Genomic DNA, 16,363 nt, shown 5'->3' with positions numbered 1-16,363 from the left:
CTTAGCCACCCACACAGACACTTAGTCACTCATTCAGTCACTCACCTAGCCACCCACAGTCACTCACCTAGCCACCCACACAGTCACTCATTCACGCAGTCACTCACCTAGCCACCCACAGTCACTCATTCACTCACTCACCTAGCCACCCACACACTCAGTCACTCACCTAGCCACCCACACACTCAGTCACTCATTCACTCAGTCACTCACCTAGCCACCCACACACTCATTCACTCAGTCACTCACCTAGCCACCCACACACTCAGTCACTCAGTCACTCACCTAGCCACCCACACACTAGTCACTCACCTACCCTATGCCCAACTTCCTTCATGTCTCCACGCTCATGTTCAATCGATTCCAGTTCGATGTCAAACATGCATCTCTCCATACTTTTATTTTCAAACACTGTTCTATTTTCTCTTGGGGTTTATATTTGCAAGCGTATTAACCTGCTAAATACACGCACTGTACAGAATGCCAACCCATGTTTTTCAATGGGATTTTCAATGAGTCGGGGTATATTTTTACCAGCCCCCCCCAAAAGGGTCTCTTTGGCATTTATTTCAGAGCTCTCCGTTATGAAATTAAATGGGCAATATTAGTGCCATGGGCTACAGCAAGAAAGGAGCATCACTCGTGGTGGGAGCAAAAACTTTGGCTATGAGCAAGTTGAGAACCCCCCCAAATTGTAAATTAATTGGAGCCGCTAAAGTTACGGCACCCGAGGACTGCCAAGTGAAATCTGGTTTGGGGCTCATGGACAAAATAGCAATGCACACGGCAGACAAACTCGGCAGGTTAAGGAGACTAATCATAATTATTTTAATTTCAACATTCTTCATTTCCACTGCGACCTTTAAAATCTTTCGGTACAGTCAATATAGAAATCTAAATTAATCCTCCAAAAAATGACAACTAAAATGTAAACGCGTCAATTGCACTTTCGACCTATACCCACGGTTAACTTTCAACAAGAGTGATGGGACATTCACAAATAGTACACAAAGTGACAATGATGTTGACACCGACGTTCAATACGGCATGAAACATGTTGAGTTGTCTTCTATGAAGGCTGGGCAGTGGAGAAGCACAGTTTGAGGGTGTAGAGGTATGGAACATCTGAGAAAATAAAAACAGGGGAGCCACATGACGTCTTCACTGGAGCACACAAAAACTTAAAACAATGAAGCAATTCTTAGGAGGGTCTTTGTCGATGTCAACAAACTCGTTCAGGGAGCTAAGATAACGTTGAGTTGTGATAAGTGAAAGTGCTTGGCTATGTCAACTTTCAATTCCATTCTGTATATGCAAAGAACAACAACGAAATCCAAATCGCCCATAAATAACAACCTGTTAATATATAATATAACAATCTACAACTGCTTTCGCTTCCTGCAATTTCACCCAAGGCTGCTAGGCAGCCAGTGTACACAGATGGTGCTATGGTAATAACAAGCGCCCCCCCCAAATCTGAACATTAGGTGCTCAACAGAGCGTACGACCAAAGATTTGCCGATAATGCAGCCCCGCTTCAATGTCATCGCACCAACACAAATGGCCAACACCCCACAACTTACTTGCGTTCTTCAGGGGGTGATGGTTAATGCACGCCAGAGCCTCCATGGCATCGTTCTTGGTCTCCCACTCCATCAGGCCGGACACGCTCCTATCGGCTGGACACGTGGACGGACCGTCGCTCATAGAGTCATTTGGGTCGTGTAAAACGCAACACCCTTCGCCATTTTGATTTAAAGCTTTCGTGACTGCAGGGATTCATATTCTTGGTTCTTTCGGTAAAGTCACCACCACGTAGAAGGGAAACAATAAAATAATAAAAATATAAAATAAAATTCTCACGACGTTTCGACTGCAACACAAGCAATCATCATCAGGTGTGAAAACCACAGCAAGAAAATTTTAAAAAAGTGGCGGTTATTTTTAACGTTAGCACCACGGAGAGCGATTTGGCAGTTGTTCAGATGGACGAGTCCATCTATGTTCTGAAAAGAGGAGGGGGGAGACGAAAATAATGGATGCGGTCTGAAAGCCACCGTAAGCGTGAACAATCAATTAAGACCCGAAATGGTTTATCAAATCCTTCCAATGATTGCTAAGCCAGAATCAATCTTCTCGGTTGAAATTGTCTGTGTTTGTATATATTTATTATTTTGTTGTTTCCCTTCTACATGACTTTACCTAAAGAAGCCGTGTTTAAAGGATGGTGTCAGTCGTCGGTGAATTTCTGCAGCAGGAAGGCTTCAGTCCGATGCCTTGGCTACGCTAACACGCTTCAGTCAGCTTGGGCGCGAGTGAATAGCAAGGACTGCTCTCGGGAGAGAATTTCTCACAGGGTTTCTTGAGCATGGCCTCATAGCACACGTTGCAGATCATCTGGTGTCGTGCTGTAAATCAAGCGACGATTGCATGGAGAATACAGTACACGATTTATTCTGTGCCGTGACACGTAAGATAAATAATAAACATACTTTGCGGGACTTACTTTTTCCAGAAAACACTTTGAAAGAGCGGGGCCTCGCAATCGACATTTCGTCGCACAGCTGCGGGGACAGAACGGGCGGCGTTCACGTTATAGTTGGTAACAGTTAACGTGCACCAATCCCGTTTTCCATTTTTAAATTTACATTCGCCAGCTTTGGAGCAGTCTTTCAAAGTGCTCAGATTAGTGTGAACACCAAGCATAGACTCAGGGGGAATGCAACCATTTGCAGAAACAATGTCCAAAGACTGAAATGTAAAGCTTTCGAATACGAATGAATATGAATCGTAATGTATTAAACAGGACAAATTAACGCGAGGTGTTGTCTAGTCTGTAACAAAAAAGTCCCTTTGGAACATCGACTGCATTATTTATACATCTTATGTTTTAACCGCTGAAAGGAAACTACATTACACCATTTAACATTTGTCCCGTCACAGGAAACGTGTCATGGGCCACCACAAACTCCACAACATCAATAGGCTCATCTTAAAAACCCACGATTGTTTCACGTGCAAACTTTGGACTTGAATATTTATAAAAGCTTCACCTGGGAAAACTTTTAAAGAAACCGAACGCGCTCCCCTTCTGCGCTGCTGGCAGCAGGCTGAAGGGGCGGCGGGGGCACGGACCTGCGCGAACATCTCGGCCGTGATGTCCGTGGGTGCGTTGAAGAAGTGCAGCACCGCGGTGGGACGCTGGTTGCGGTTCTTCGCCGCCTTCTCGCTGTCGGCATAGCGGTGGTTGCGAGAACCTGTGTAGTCCCTGTAGCTGTCGGTGCCGTCCGGCAGCTCGAACGCCTGGCCCGGCACAATCGACCGCTGCCTCGACACGCTGCCGAGACGAGGGCGGAAGGGAGGGAATAGCGCGAAGAAACTGTTTTTAGTTTTTATTTTATCACGTTCCAAATTTCATGTGCTCTTTGGTTCGATTCGGTAAAGTCACGTGGGTAAAAAATAAAATAACAAAAAATCACGACGTTTCGGCCACAACACAAGTGGCCTTCATCAGGTGAAGGGACCGGACTGTCCAGAGGACAGCGTTGGAGTGAAGACAGCAAGCCCAGGTCGCGTCCTTTAAGCTTGTTGTCGCGGCATCTTTTGAGGAAGGTCAGCGTCTCGATGAGCTTTGACTTCTTGTCCCGTTGTCTGTTGAAAGCTCTAACAGATAGGTGAAAGCCCTCCCCGTAGAGCTTCAAATCTAGAATCCAAATTTCACGTTCGCTATTTCAATAAAGGCCCTCCCCGTAAAGCTTCAAATCTAGAATCCAAATTTCATGTTCGCCACTTCAATAAAGGCTCTGGACAGCAAGTAATCGGGGTCCTCGTGAGCTGTGTGACAAGTGTTTCGTTCACGGTATTCATCAGCTCTCTTTTTCACCGTCCTAAAATTTCGTCACTTGCACTAAATATTTACTAAAGTGTCTTCCCTAAAGAGAAAGCAGTATCCAATTACATTAACAGGATATGACGAGTTACATTTACCAATTTAACACGGGAACAAAAAGGCTCACCAGAGGTTGATTTTATTTCCAAAGATCTGAGACATATTGAGGTGAAAAACCGCCCTGTGCACGGCGTACTGATCTCCCATCTCGACCATGGCGGCTCCCGGCTTGCTCTTCAGGAACTTAACCTACAAAAATAACAACCCGTAAGACGGTTCAGCATCGCGCAATCTTGCACGAAAATATCTACAAGTTTCGTTGTAACGCATTGTTGAAATGTGAAGTGTTGGCCGAGGGGCCATTAGAAAACATGCACAAAGAACACTTCGCATTGGGTACATTTTTGTAAAGAAAATGACCAAATGTGTATGTTGTCAATCGGTGAACAAATTTGGTCGTGTGAATCTCCCACTTTATATAACACGATCAGCGCACGACGTGCACCACATGCATGCGTACGCATTGCACCGCGGTTGAACCTTTGGAAGAAAAAAAACGGGGACTCATTTCAAAGCAGGTGCGCGCAACACCCAGCGAAGGCACCTTCTCCACGTCGCCGAAGAGGCAGAGGATGTTAAACACGCGGTCGCAGTTGAAGCGTTCGGCGTCCAAGTCGTACACAATGAGGACCTTGTTGTCGGCCTGCTGGTTCATCATGGCCTGCACGTGCTGGCCCTGGGTACCACCCAGGTTGCCCATTCCTCCCATGCCCATTCCTCCCCCACCGCCCATGCCCATGCCGTCGCCGCCAGATCCGTAGTCGACGCCCGGTGGCGATGGCTGCTGGTGGCCTGTGACGCAAATACACAAGAGGGGGAAACGCATCGTGAACAGCTGAAACTCTCTAAACTTCTCTGAAAAACAGATTTACCACAGCCATCATCCTACACACACGTGTGCCCTTTCCTATAAGATCAGGCAACCCAGGATTCACCACTCTACCCCTTGGAGACACTGGAAAACATTGGTCCAGAAGACTCAGTTGCCTAGGGAAGACTAAACTAGTTTTTATTTTAGGTTGAGGCCCACCAAGCTCTTATTCAGCATAGCTTGTTTTAAATACCCAATACATCTGATAACTGTTGGAAATATCGTCTCTTAAAACACAAAGCAACTCGTACGTTGCAATTGTTAACCGCAAAAAAAGGTTTTTAGGATGCACCTTAACACTAATTCCAAATAAGAAATGTTCTCAACAGGCAGCAGGTTCTTTCAATCTGACAGCAAGCTGAAGGAAACCGAAATTACAGCATTCGCAACAAAGGGATTACCTCCACAGTCGCCACCACCGCAAGCGTGTGCTTTGGGATGTTCGCCAAGGAGAGACGTTTGCTTCGCTGGCATCACTGCATTGCCCTCTGAAAACAACAAAAAAACGATCACCAAATTCACCCACGGGAAACATAAGCGCTCACTGCTGCACAAAATATGACAATCCAAAAAATTAATTCTGCACCCAGAACATTCACACTACCAACACATTAAGAAATTCCGGGCACACTCCACAAGGGGGCGCGCTGCGTCTGCCCATAAAACAATCGGCGGTATTTTAAAAATGCAGATTTCACACGGCACAACATAAATAACGAGTGCCATACAAAATACAGCGCGTAAAGAAATGCTCATCGCAAGAAGAAGAAAAAAACAAAATTTATTGGAGGTGTACAGATGCACGCGACAAATTGTTCCGAGGTGCGGCGTCAGCGAGTGTCCGTGGTTGCCGCCTGCGATGCCCGCTCGTTTCTTACCCAGTCTACGCTTCGACGGGAACACAAAGTTGCCCAGAGTCGGGCGGCGGCTGACGACCCATCGCGAGGAGGATGCAACAGAAAGGCCGGCACCTTCTTTCCTGCGCCAACAGCAGTCACACTCGGCACAAACGGACCCCCCCGCGTTGTCCGTGCCACCGCACCTCTCGCTCTCCGGCGACCCTTTTTGGTTTGGGGCTTAAAATTGGGACGCTTGAAGTGGGCGACGGGGCCTTACGAACCTTTAAAATGAAAAAGATCGCCGCTTATAAACCGATGCGAAATGCGTTGTGTCTGGCATCTGCAATGTCAAAAGCCTCGTTTGCAAACAAAACTTTAGCAAGGCAGTCTAAACGTACGAGCGTGGAGGTAAATTCTCACCAACGGAGCGATTTTAAGCCCCAAACGCATCGGCACGCATTCCGTTCGGCTTATTTCCAAGTCCCGTTCGCGGTGAATGCGGGCTTTCGTCGCTCCCAGCTTCTTCGCGGCGGTTCCGGTGCTTTGCCGGTCTGTCAGCGCCGTGTCCCCCGGTGCCTGCGGCTGGACGCGGGTTATCCGATGGCCTCTGCCAAGCGGCACGTGGCGGTTGTGGTGCAGCGGATGCAGCGTGCTGCGCCGAGTGTTCCGTGACGTGGCGCTGCAGGCGTGGGGTGCGCGGGTCGGCCGTGCGTGTCACAGCGGTGGCGGCGTGTTGGTTGCTTGGTCCCTGGTGCCTCCCAAGTGCCGACGAGGATGTCGCCAATGTCGCCGTTCGTGTCGTCGCCGTTCACGTCGGTGGCTGTTGGCTGCCGGGCGCTTGATTGCTCGTGTGTTGCTTGCAAATTGCCTCCGTGTGCTTCTGTGTGCGGCAATGCTCGCAGATGCTCCTTGTAGCGTTGATGTTGGGAGTGAGGAAAATACTCTTCGAAGCGTTTACGGAAATTTGGCGATTAAATCAAACCGCACCGTGTCCCTGAAGCTCCCTTGATAAAGTGGCGAGACTTACCTCTTCGGAAACTAATATCTGTGCGTACACACAATGTACTCGGGACAAAGATACCATTTTCCTGTTCAGGCTCAATCGTACCAAATTAAAAGGGTTACTTTATAATAAGTGATATTTTCAATCGTAAATATCGGCTTTTCTGACATCCTCTAAGCTTCTCCGCTTAGTATCCAGACACCACATAATGCAGTCAAGGTTTCTCAACCCTACAAAATATAAAAACGCAACGTGCAATGTCCACCTCAAATATGCCAGTGAAAGTTGGCACCTACTTCTGATCCAACAGACACACACCCTGGTAAATCTAAATATAAAAGTAAAACCTTGGATTGCGAGTAACTTGGTCTGCAAGTGTTTTGCAAGACGAGCTAAAATTGTAAATAAATATTAACTTGATAAACGAGCGAGGTCTTGCAATACGAGCAGTGTACGTGTAGACACACTTTGTACTGCCGTGAGTCACGTGATCACACAACTGATAGACGAGTGCTTTGATGTACGAGCGCTTTGGATTACAAACACGTTCCCGGAACGAATTATGCTCGCAATGCAAGGTTTTACACTGTAGTGTAAAAATGCCCAGCCTTGATACACCCCGAACAACCGAGTACCCGCCCATGGGCCACATGCACTTGACGTTGGGAAAATCTTCAAAGCTGATCAAAATCTAAAACGCCACCAACTTAATGGCAATGTCTATCGCATGTCCAGTACCAGGGCAACAGCTTTAATGGTAACAAAAAAATTAATCCAATGGATTATTGAACACTCCAGCAGCCACATGCCTCCTTGTGAATCCTGTTCTTCACAACATTCACTTATACTGCCAAATTGTTCTGAAGGGTAAACTAGAAAAAACAAAGTACACGGGCACGAGTTTAAAACCAATCTGCCCAGAGTAAACTACGCAAGCTTAGCATGGGCTAAAAAAACACAAAGATTATTTAGTTATATGTTGCGCTAGCTGTTACTACCCGGCTTCGCCCGGGACTTGGATCCACCACGCCCGGCCGCCTTTGTCTCCCCAGTGGCGATGTTCACACACCACAGCAGTTACTCGTTTGAGGCTGAGTCGACCTAGGGGAGGCCCAGGACCGGTTAAAATAATCGTCACCGGTGGTGGCGGTGAACGGGAATCGAACTTGGGTCGCCGGGTTCGTAGCGCAGCGTAGCGCTAACCGCTACACTACGGGTCACGTGACAGATTTGACGTCACAGCTCACTTGCCGTGCAAAAAATAAATGCATTATCGAGCTCCCCCCCCCCCAAAAACAAAAGTGTATTTGTGTAATGTTTGCACGGTATACAGTCTGGAAAGTACCCACATGGCAAATTTCCAGTTTGTTGCATGTCGGGAAGTACGCTAAACATTTTGAACAGACACACATATTCACAACTTTGCCTTTTATATATATGGAGATGATAGGTATAAACGAAAATAACCTTGACCAGCTCTACACAATTGCAGTGATTGATACAAAAGAGGGGAATGGCGTTTCAAATAACTTCCTGTGACAACGACCAAGTTCTGTAGATTGTAAACAGTACACCAATGTGCTTCAAGACAACCAAGTGTCTGCAGGTGTGACATTTTTCTGCAACCAAAATCTCAAGTGCAGAAGCTGCATTATCCTCTTGAGAACGCTCCAAACTTCCCCCTCTACTTGGCCACTGATCTTCAAGTATAACACGGCGAAGCCGGCCGCGTACAGAAATAGTCAATGCCTGTTTCATCACGCCGTGCACACCCCTCCCCTTGCGTTAAAAACGTCACCCCCCCCCCCCACACACCGAGGGCTCACCACCACCAGCTGACGAGAGAGCGCGGCTCTGATATGCTCGATATTGGTCTTACCTTGCTTGAGGCCAGGGTTGGTGAAGTCCCAGGTCTCAGAGTCATTTTTAAACACATTCAGACGCGTCGCCTGTAAAGAGGACACAGCAGGGGGAAAAGATAAACATTATTCGTGGCCAGCATATAGGGCATAGATGCTGGGAAAAAATTATATAACTTTAGAACCTTCTTTGGTTCTTTCGGTAAAGTCTCCACGTAGAATGAGGATAAAAAAATAAAATAAAACAATAAAATTCTCACGACGTTTCGGCCACAACACAAGTGGCCTTCTTCAGGTGATAGGAACAAACCTGTCGTCCCGACCTTGTGTTGTGGCCGAAACGTCGTGATAATTTGATTGTTTTATTTTATTATTTTATTCTCATTCTACGTGGTGACTTTACCGAAAGAACCAAAGAAGATGAATCCTTGCAGTCACGAAAGCTTTAAATCGAAACTTTAGAACCATTTAAAATTTACAAGCATAATAATTATTAAGCGGTCATTACCCCCGAGACAATTACGGCACGCAACTTGCGGTGAAGCCGAGGTACTTAACGCAACCCTTAACTTCCTGGGAGATGAATGAATAAGAGCTGCCACACGTAGGAAGTCAACGATAAGCTAAACTTTCGCACCGTACGTAGCAAAAGCATGCTTATCGGAGTTGTGGGAAAACAGTGGCCTTCTGCCACCAGTTTTTTTTTTAAGATCACGTGTTGATTATCCCTCTTCGTTGGAACAAGCTCCCTTCGTGTTTGCAGATAAAAATCGCTATCCCTCGGTGGCCTATTTAAATTCGAAACTTGTTTAATTGCACAAGTTTGGCATGCTCTGCCTAACTCGGTATTATTTATTCGCAGTGTTCCTCGTGTACTGTAAAGCGTTAGCCTTGATCGTATACCTCAAAAATGTTGAAGTGCCATAACCCCGTTATGAAAATGATGCATTCGTTATTACTGTTCTGTAATTTTATTTCCTGCTAACAATGTAACATCTCCCCTCAGGTACTCTGCAGGTCTCGCAAAGCGGTCTATGGCTGAATGTTAATCACCCGTCACCAAATAAAATCGAATTAAAAACCAACTCTACCCTTCCCACTGGATGCGAATTTTCCATTAACTGGCTCAGGGCACTGGCTCAGATGAGAACCACCCTCACACGGTAATATCAATTGGGAAAAGTTTGACTTTAGACAACGGCAAGGATGCCCGTCATGCACAATGGGTTGTTGTAGGTTGTGGGGCTGTGTGGTGGGCAGCTGTAAAATCCATTGGGTGCATTGTATTTCTATGCTGCCACAATATATGCTACACTCCTTTACCCCGCACACAAGTCAAATAACCCCCACAACAGGCATCGAGTGCGGAAGCCCTCATCTAGCAATGAATTGCCGTGTGTATTCAGCATTATTTGCTCACCAAAGTGGTCAATTCAGTATATTAAATGAAATCTTTGGTCTGCGGGTGAAAAAAACCAGGTTGTGGTGCACACACTTGTGAATGTACAAAATATCGGTTGTACTTGCCCTCGCATACTCCACTATAAGAGTACAGCAGCCCGAATAGATGTCCGCTCCATTCAGAGATGAGTTCGCTCTTTCGGCGCTCTCAACCGAAACAAACGTGGCCAAAAATTAAGGAAAACACGACCATTTCATTTTAATAACAATACATTTAGCATCTCCAAAATAACACGTAAAATTACGTGAATGGCGGATATATCGTTACGGTTATGCATCTCGTTGAAAGGATATTCCACAAAGGCCTGCAGGCCATTCTTCCTGAAGATCACAATGCGTTGCAGAGGCCCAAATGGTTTGCAAATGTTGTAAAGCACATCCTGCAGGACCACATGGAGCACACAAACGCAGCGAGGTGATTTTGCACGCATTACCAAGTAAATTTGAAAAGCTTTTTTTCCAGTGAATTTTTAAGATCGAGCCATACAGGACATCAACGCTTTCCAAAATCAACATTAGGTCTATATATTGTTTTTTATTCAATGCCATTGGTAGACTTCGAAGCACAAACAAAAAACACGACTTCAATTGCCTCAAATGAACCAAAGGATCAATGTAATTTCCTTAGCAAAGCCATTCACTGTAATCCAAAACGGACATAATTTCACTCGTATAAATGAAACACGCGCGTGTGTGCATGGCACACCCGACAAACTATTCACACATTAATGTCCAGCTGCTGTAAGTGTAACAATGCCCACCGTGGTGATGGGGTAGATGGGGTTGAGGATGGTGAAGAGCAGGACGTGGTTGCTGTTGCCGTTGTCCCCCGGGACACCAGGGCGCCAAAGCTTCTGGCTGGTAGAGAAGTTAAAGTAGGCCGGCTGCCCACACACGTAGACGGAGCCCTTGGACAAGTAGTCGACGCAGCTGCAGGAGCTCTCCGGGTCTTCAAACTCCACCAGCGCCTGCCGCGTCTTGGGTATCATCACCACGTAGCTGCACGGAGGGAGCGATTCAAACGAGTGCCGTTATTCAAAGATGTGGCCGACTTTAAAACGCGTGCCTGTTGTTGTTAATGTTAAACACGAGGTTGGTCTGCTCCAAGTCACCTCATTTGATCTCAAGAAATGTTTCAATGCATGCAACGGAGTGGAGACTGGTTGGATGCAGGTTAGATGCCACGTCCCATTTCAGTTTGGCAGTGTAGTACGTTGCAATTGAATGTACTGTAAGAATATAATTATATTTAAAATACATCTTTAGGGTAATATAGTCTTCTTCTGTCGATGTATCACCTGACAAACGAAGCCTCTTCAAACGTACATAAACAAGGTACGTGTGTGCACCATTTCAATACGAGATATTAATTTTTAACACGGTTACTAATCACACTTGAACGTGTGCCGCTTTTGTCAGACGGCACAACAAAAGCAGCAGCGGCACTTTAATTCGGAGGGAATTCGTGACTTGGGAAAATTGAAAAACAAACGGTTTTTGTTTCGATTTAAAGCTTTCGTGACTGCAAGGATGAATCTTCTTTGGTTCTTTCGGTAAAGTCACCAACACGTAGAATGAGAATAAAATAATAAATTAATACAATAAAATAACACAATTCTCACGACGTTTCGGCCACAACACAAGTGGCCTTCATCAGGTGAAGGGACGAAACTGTCCCATTTCAGTTTGGCAGTCTCGTCCCTTCACCTGATGAAGGCCACTTGTGTTGTGGCCCAAAACGTCGTGAGAATTTTATCGTGTTATTTTAATTTTGATCGATTTATTATTTTATTCTCATTCTACGCCGTGGTGACTTTACCGAAAGAACCCCAAAGATGATGAAGCGGTTTTTGGTTGGTCACTTGAGGCTGTAAAGGCCCCGAGTAAGCCACGCCCGGCGTCGCCGATCACGCCGTGACGTGGGCAACGCCGCGCCCTCTCGTCCGCCGCCACACGCGGCCACGACTTTTTATTTACGGAAGTGGTTCTTGAGCTTTAATCTGCAGCCTTGCCACCCCCCCTTTGGTTCTCAATATTTTTTTTAAAACGTACAATGTTTATTAATTTAGAGGTTTGATGGAACAAAGTAGCGGTGCTTACGTGCCCGTGCTCAATGTGTTTCGATGATTTACCTTGTTAAAAATAATCTGGCACGTCTTGCGCCCCCAGAAAGGGCATCTCCCACCCCGTGCTTAAGAACCATCGAGTATTTTCGTGTTATGCAATTTCTTGAGTTGTCGAAGCGAAAATCGGTAATATTCGAATTTCCAAGGTCTACGTTCACTCCACGTCCGCAAACACCACCACCACAACAATAATAACAATAACAACAATAATAACAACAATAATAACAACAATAATAATAACAACAATAATAACACCAATAATAATAACAACTATAATAACAATAATCTTTGTTTTTTTCGGTAAAGTCACGTATAAATAAGAAATAATAAAATAACATAATAGCGTACGACGTTTCGGTTGCAACACAAGCAGCCATCATCAGGTACAGAAGAGCTAAATTTACGAGAGAGGGGAGACACATAACCTCAGATGTATACACAGACACCCAAGTAGGGGGAACTAACACCGACACAATAGGGGACACAGAGAGAGAAGCATACCAAACAGACAAGAGTTTAGCAGAATTTGGAAACCAAATAAAGCAACACAGACGGTCGGTCAAAACACAATTAACGCAAAGCCTGGTTGATTACGTTATTTCAAAGATTGCTAAATTGCAAGTTAAGTATGAAATTTAAGATACAGACGGCACACACACACATAGACATTAAAGTAGAGCGGACCAGCACAGGTACAAGCACACAGTGAAGTCGCCTTAAATAGGCAGAGAAGGCAAGGCTGAGAGACAATGGGACATATTAGCATGAGAAGGCAAGGCTGAGAGACAATGGGACATTTTAGCATCAGGTATGCATAGAGCAAAGTGGAGCACGGCAGCAAACATTCGGAAGCACCAAGACCGACACACAGGCAGAGACAGCACAGAGAAACAAATCCAAGCACAGACACAAAGGCAGATACACAAGCAGAGACAACACACAGACAACACAAGACAACACAAAGACAGACACAAAGATACAGACCTTATACCTCCCCGTAGAGGCGGTTTAAACTTGGTTCAAAGGTTTCGTGACTGCAGGAATTAATCTTTGGTGTTTTCGGTAAACAACAATAACAATAATACAGCTTCCTTCCCCATGCGGGCAACGGTCACCACCGACTGGTCACCTGACTAGGCCAAAGTGCCGCACGGCCTCCACGAGGTCCGACTCGAGGGCTGTGTCCAAGAGTCCCCGCACGTGAACCACAGCTGACGGTGGGGGCTTGTGTGGGTCCTCAAACGTGTCCTGTGCACGTCGGCAAGGAAGCAAACTCAACACGACTATTGTGCAAAGCTGTTGTTTCCTCCTATACCGAGAAGACAGTTTTCAGTTTCATTTATTTGGTATAGCCCTGTGAGCCATTCGGCTCTTGAATCGGGTGCAACCGCAACAAACAAAAACATGAACAAGAAAAACATCTTACAGTGATTATGTGACTGTGCAAACAGAAAATCCAGGAAAAATCAGCAAAATAATCCTTGAAATAGCACCGTACACCAACGCTGTGTGCAAAAATCCCAGTGGGATGCAAGTCAAACAACAACAACAACCACAAGACAACTTAGATTAAGGCCATCAGTCTAACTCCGTACTACAACAAAACAAACATGGCCAAACCATAAAACTTTTTCAAAATCACCAAAATAAAGCCACGGCTAACATCGCCGGCAAGTGATATCGGAGCAGATGCAGACACTTGCATTAAAGGGGTTTTTAAATCTGCATCCGTTTGGCAAAAAATGGCCATAGCTCAGTGCCATCATTTCAGTAATCGCTAAGAACGTTCGCGAGTTTAACTTTAAATCTAAACGGCCCTCGAGTTACAAACTCTGGAACTCGCATCCCCCACCGCCAGGTGCGCTTTTGTAGACGCTGTAAAGTTTTATTATTCCGCAAAGTTTTTAATCACATTGGGGAGGGTCGAAGAGCTACCCCACGACGCCATCGCGTGGGACATTTAACACATCGGTATTTTAACTTAATTAGTATTTTAACTTTTGATTTAAAGCTTTCGTGACTGCAGGGATTAATATTCTTGGTTCTTCCGGTAAAGTCACCACGTAGAAGGGAAACAATAAAATAATAAAAATATAAAACAATACAATTCTCACGACGTTTTGACTGCAACACAAGAAGCAATCATCGTCAGGTGTGAAAACCACAGCAAGAAAATTTGAATAAAAGTGGCGTTTTTTTAACGTCAGCACCACGGAGAGCGATTTGAGAGTTTGTTCAGATGGACGAGTCCATCTATGTTCTGAAAAGAGGAGGGGGGAGACGAAAATAATGGATGCGGTCTGAAAGCCACCGTAAGCGTGAACAATTAAGACCCGAAATGGTTTAACAAATCCTTCCAATGATTGCTAAGCCAAAATCCATCTTCTCGGTTGAAATTGTCTCTGTGCTTGTATATGTGGATAGCCTCATGAACGAATCTCTCCTGGAAGGCAATGTTTTTATTCGTGGTCCGCCAGGAAGTGTCTAACTGTGTTGTTGGCCTGACTGGATGTGCTTCACATAATGTTGTTTCAGGTTTGTTGAATTCTCGTCTCTCATCTTTTGCTGTATTTACCTCCGTGATTTGTTCTTGACACCTGATGAAGATCGCTTGCGTTGTGATCGAAACGTCGTGATTGTTTTTTTAAATATAATTTAATTGTATTTCTACATACGTGACTTTACCGAAAAAAACAATGAGTAATGTTTTTATTGTTTCATATTTTTATTATTTTAGTTCAGTGCAAAGAGAATACACACCCTTAGAAGAGAAAACGCCGTCTAAAAAAATTACACTGGAAATAGCCCAAAGTGTTAACGAACACGAAATCCACGTTTACCAAAACGCGTTTTACTGAACGTAAGCAGAGCCTAGCGATGCTGTGGTCCGCGTGGTCCATCCCCAACACCAACAACGAGAAGCTCTTCGCAACGGCACTGGAATCTGCGAGTTACAAAGCTAAACAATCACGTTAAATAATATAAACACGGCTGGTGGTGGTGGTGGCACGTCGCCTGAGTGAAGCCTCTGGCCCAGGCCTCACAACGAGGCTCTGGGCGAGGAGGAGTAAAATAAACATCTTCTCGTTATAAAAACACCTCGTCAAGTCGCTCGTCACTGACGCTCACCATCGCGCCCGCCTGGACGCGGTCGTTGCCTTCGCCATTGACTCCCAGGCGCTTGGCCGCGTGCCGGGCGGCGGAGGCGGCGGCGGTGGTCAACATCGTGATGGCGTGGAGCGCCGGAGGGAATCGATTCGCGATCTTGTCGCTCGAAAACGACGCCCGCGCGGATCGCCGAGCGTCAGCGGCAGCAGCGGGCGGCGGCGGCGGGGCGATTCCAACGCGTGACATCGATTCTCGGATCGATGTGGCCTCTGGCGATGTTCGCGCGGCTTGGTGTGACCCCACAGCCACTCGTCACGTGACGCCTCTCTCGGCCGACTGGGGCCGGCGACGGAGATCTGAAGCAGTCGTGGGCCTCCCCCTAGGTCGGACTCGGACTACAATTAAATTTGATTATATTTTTATAATATTAAATAAATAATAATAAATGATAAATAATAATAAATGATAAATAAAAATAATCAAATTTGATTATTGTAAAAGCATTATAAATAAATAAAAAAATCCAATAATCACATTTTATTACTTTTAAATAAGAATAAATAAAAACCACATTTTATTATTTTTTAAATAAGATTAAATAAATAAAAAACATACATTAAAATAATAAAATGTGATTGTTTAAAATAATAAAGAAATATACATTATAAGTTAAAATAATCAAATTGGATTATTTTTCAATAATAATGATTAAATAATAAAATAATTGACCTATTTCGATCACTTTTACATAATAAATAAAGGCAGAAATATTTAATTAATAATTTAGCCTTTCTTTATAACCACAAATAATCACATTTGATTATTTTAAATAATAAGTAAATAAAATTTCGTTTAAAATGGAACTAATCAAATTTGATTATATTTAAATAAGAATAAATAAATAAAAATAATGAAATCTGATTATTATATGAATTAAAAAAAGAGGGATGACATTGTCATCCTCTCAGCCGACAAGGTCAATGCCACTGTCATCATGGATAAAATAGAATATAACAACAAAATTAAAGAATTACTCAATGATGGTAGCTATACAAAAATAAAAAGAGATCCCACCAACAGCCTCGTCATACAAACCAAAATCATTTCTGATTCAACCACATTAATTGATCAAACCAAACAGTTCTCG

General features: G+C 44.7%; 1 protein-coding gene across 4 annotated transcripts; it reads right to left on the bottom strand.

The window, feature by feature from the left end:
• Positions 1–381: 381 nt before the first annotated feature.
• Positions 382–15,585, bottom strand: LOC142921696 (heterogeneous nuclear ribonucleoprotein L-like). Of its 4 annotated transcripts, XM_076063003.1 has the most exons (13): positions 15,238–15,579; positions 13,238–13,356; positions 10,744–10,981; positions 10,277–10,362; positions 10,049–10,145; positions 8,542–8,611; positions 5,222–5,308; positions 4,494–4,741; positions 4,017–4,138; positions 3,136–3,337; positions 2,507–2,564; positions 1,584–1,679; positions 382–1,125 (listed from the first exon to the last, which is right to left on the bottom strand). In XM_076063003.1, exons 1-13 carry the CDS (start codon positions 15,460–15,462, stop codon positions 1,070–1,072), a joined length of 1,704 nt encoding a protein of 567 aa, XP_075919118.1. In that variant the 5' UTR covers positions 15,463–15,579; the 3' UTR covers positions 382–1,069. The 4 variants fall into 4 exon arrangements, with proteins under 4 accessions (XP_075919118.1, XP_075919119.1, XP_075919121.1 ...); XM_076063004.1 differs by lacking the exon at positions 13,238–13,356 and having other exon boundaries at positions 10,744–10,959; positions 15,238–15,576; XM_076063006.1 differs by lacking the exon at positions 13,238–13,356 and having other exon boundaries at positions 15,238–15,364.
• Between the last annotated feature and the right edge of the window lie 778 nt (positions 15,586–16,363).

Source organism: Petromyzon marinus, unplaced genomic scaffold (genome assembly GCF_048934315.1).
Source record: "Petromyzon marinus isolate PM22_M1 ecotype Great Lakes invasive population unplaced genomic scaffold, UKy_Petmar_22M1.pri1.0 PM_G_Scaffold_85, whole genome shotgun sequence".
Classification (NCBI taxonomy): Eukaryota; Metazoa; Chordata; class Hyperoartia; order Petromyzontiformes; family Petromyzontidae; genus Petromyzon; species Petromyzon marinus.
The sequence above is the reverse complement of the archived record's forward strand: the minus strand, read 5'-3'. Positions and strand labels throughout refer to the sequence as shown.

Excerpts from the sequence above, each read along its gene's own strand:
- LOC142921696 (XM_076063003.1), bottom strand. The coding sequence starts at position 15,462 with ATGTCACGCGTTGGAATCGCCCCGCCGCCGCCGCCCGCTGCTGCCGCT. Across the intron at positions 10,363-10,743 it reads CCATCTACCCCATCACCACG|GATGTGCTTTACAACATTTG; the intron begins GTGGGCATTGTT and ends GTGGTCCTGCAG. Across the intron at positions 10,146-10,276 it reads GGCCTGCAGGCCTTTGTGGA|GTTTGTTTCGGTTGAGAGCG; the intron begins ATATCCTTTCAA and ends ATTTTTGGCCAC.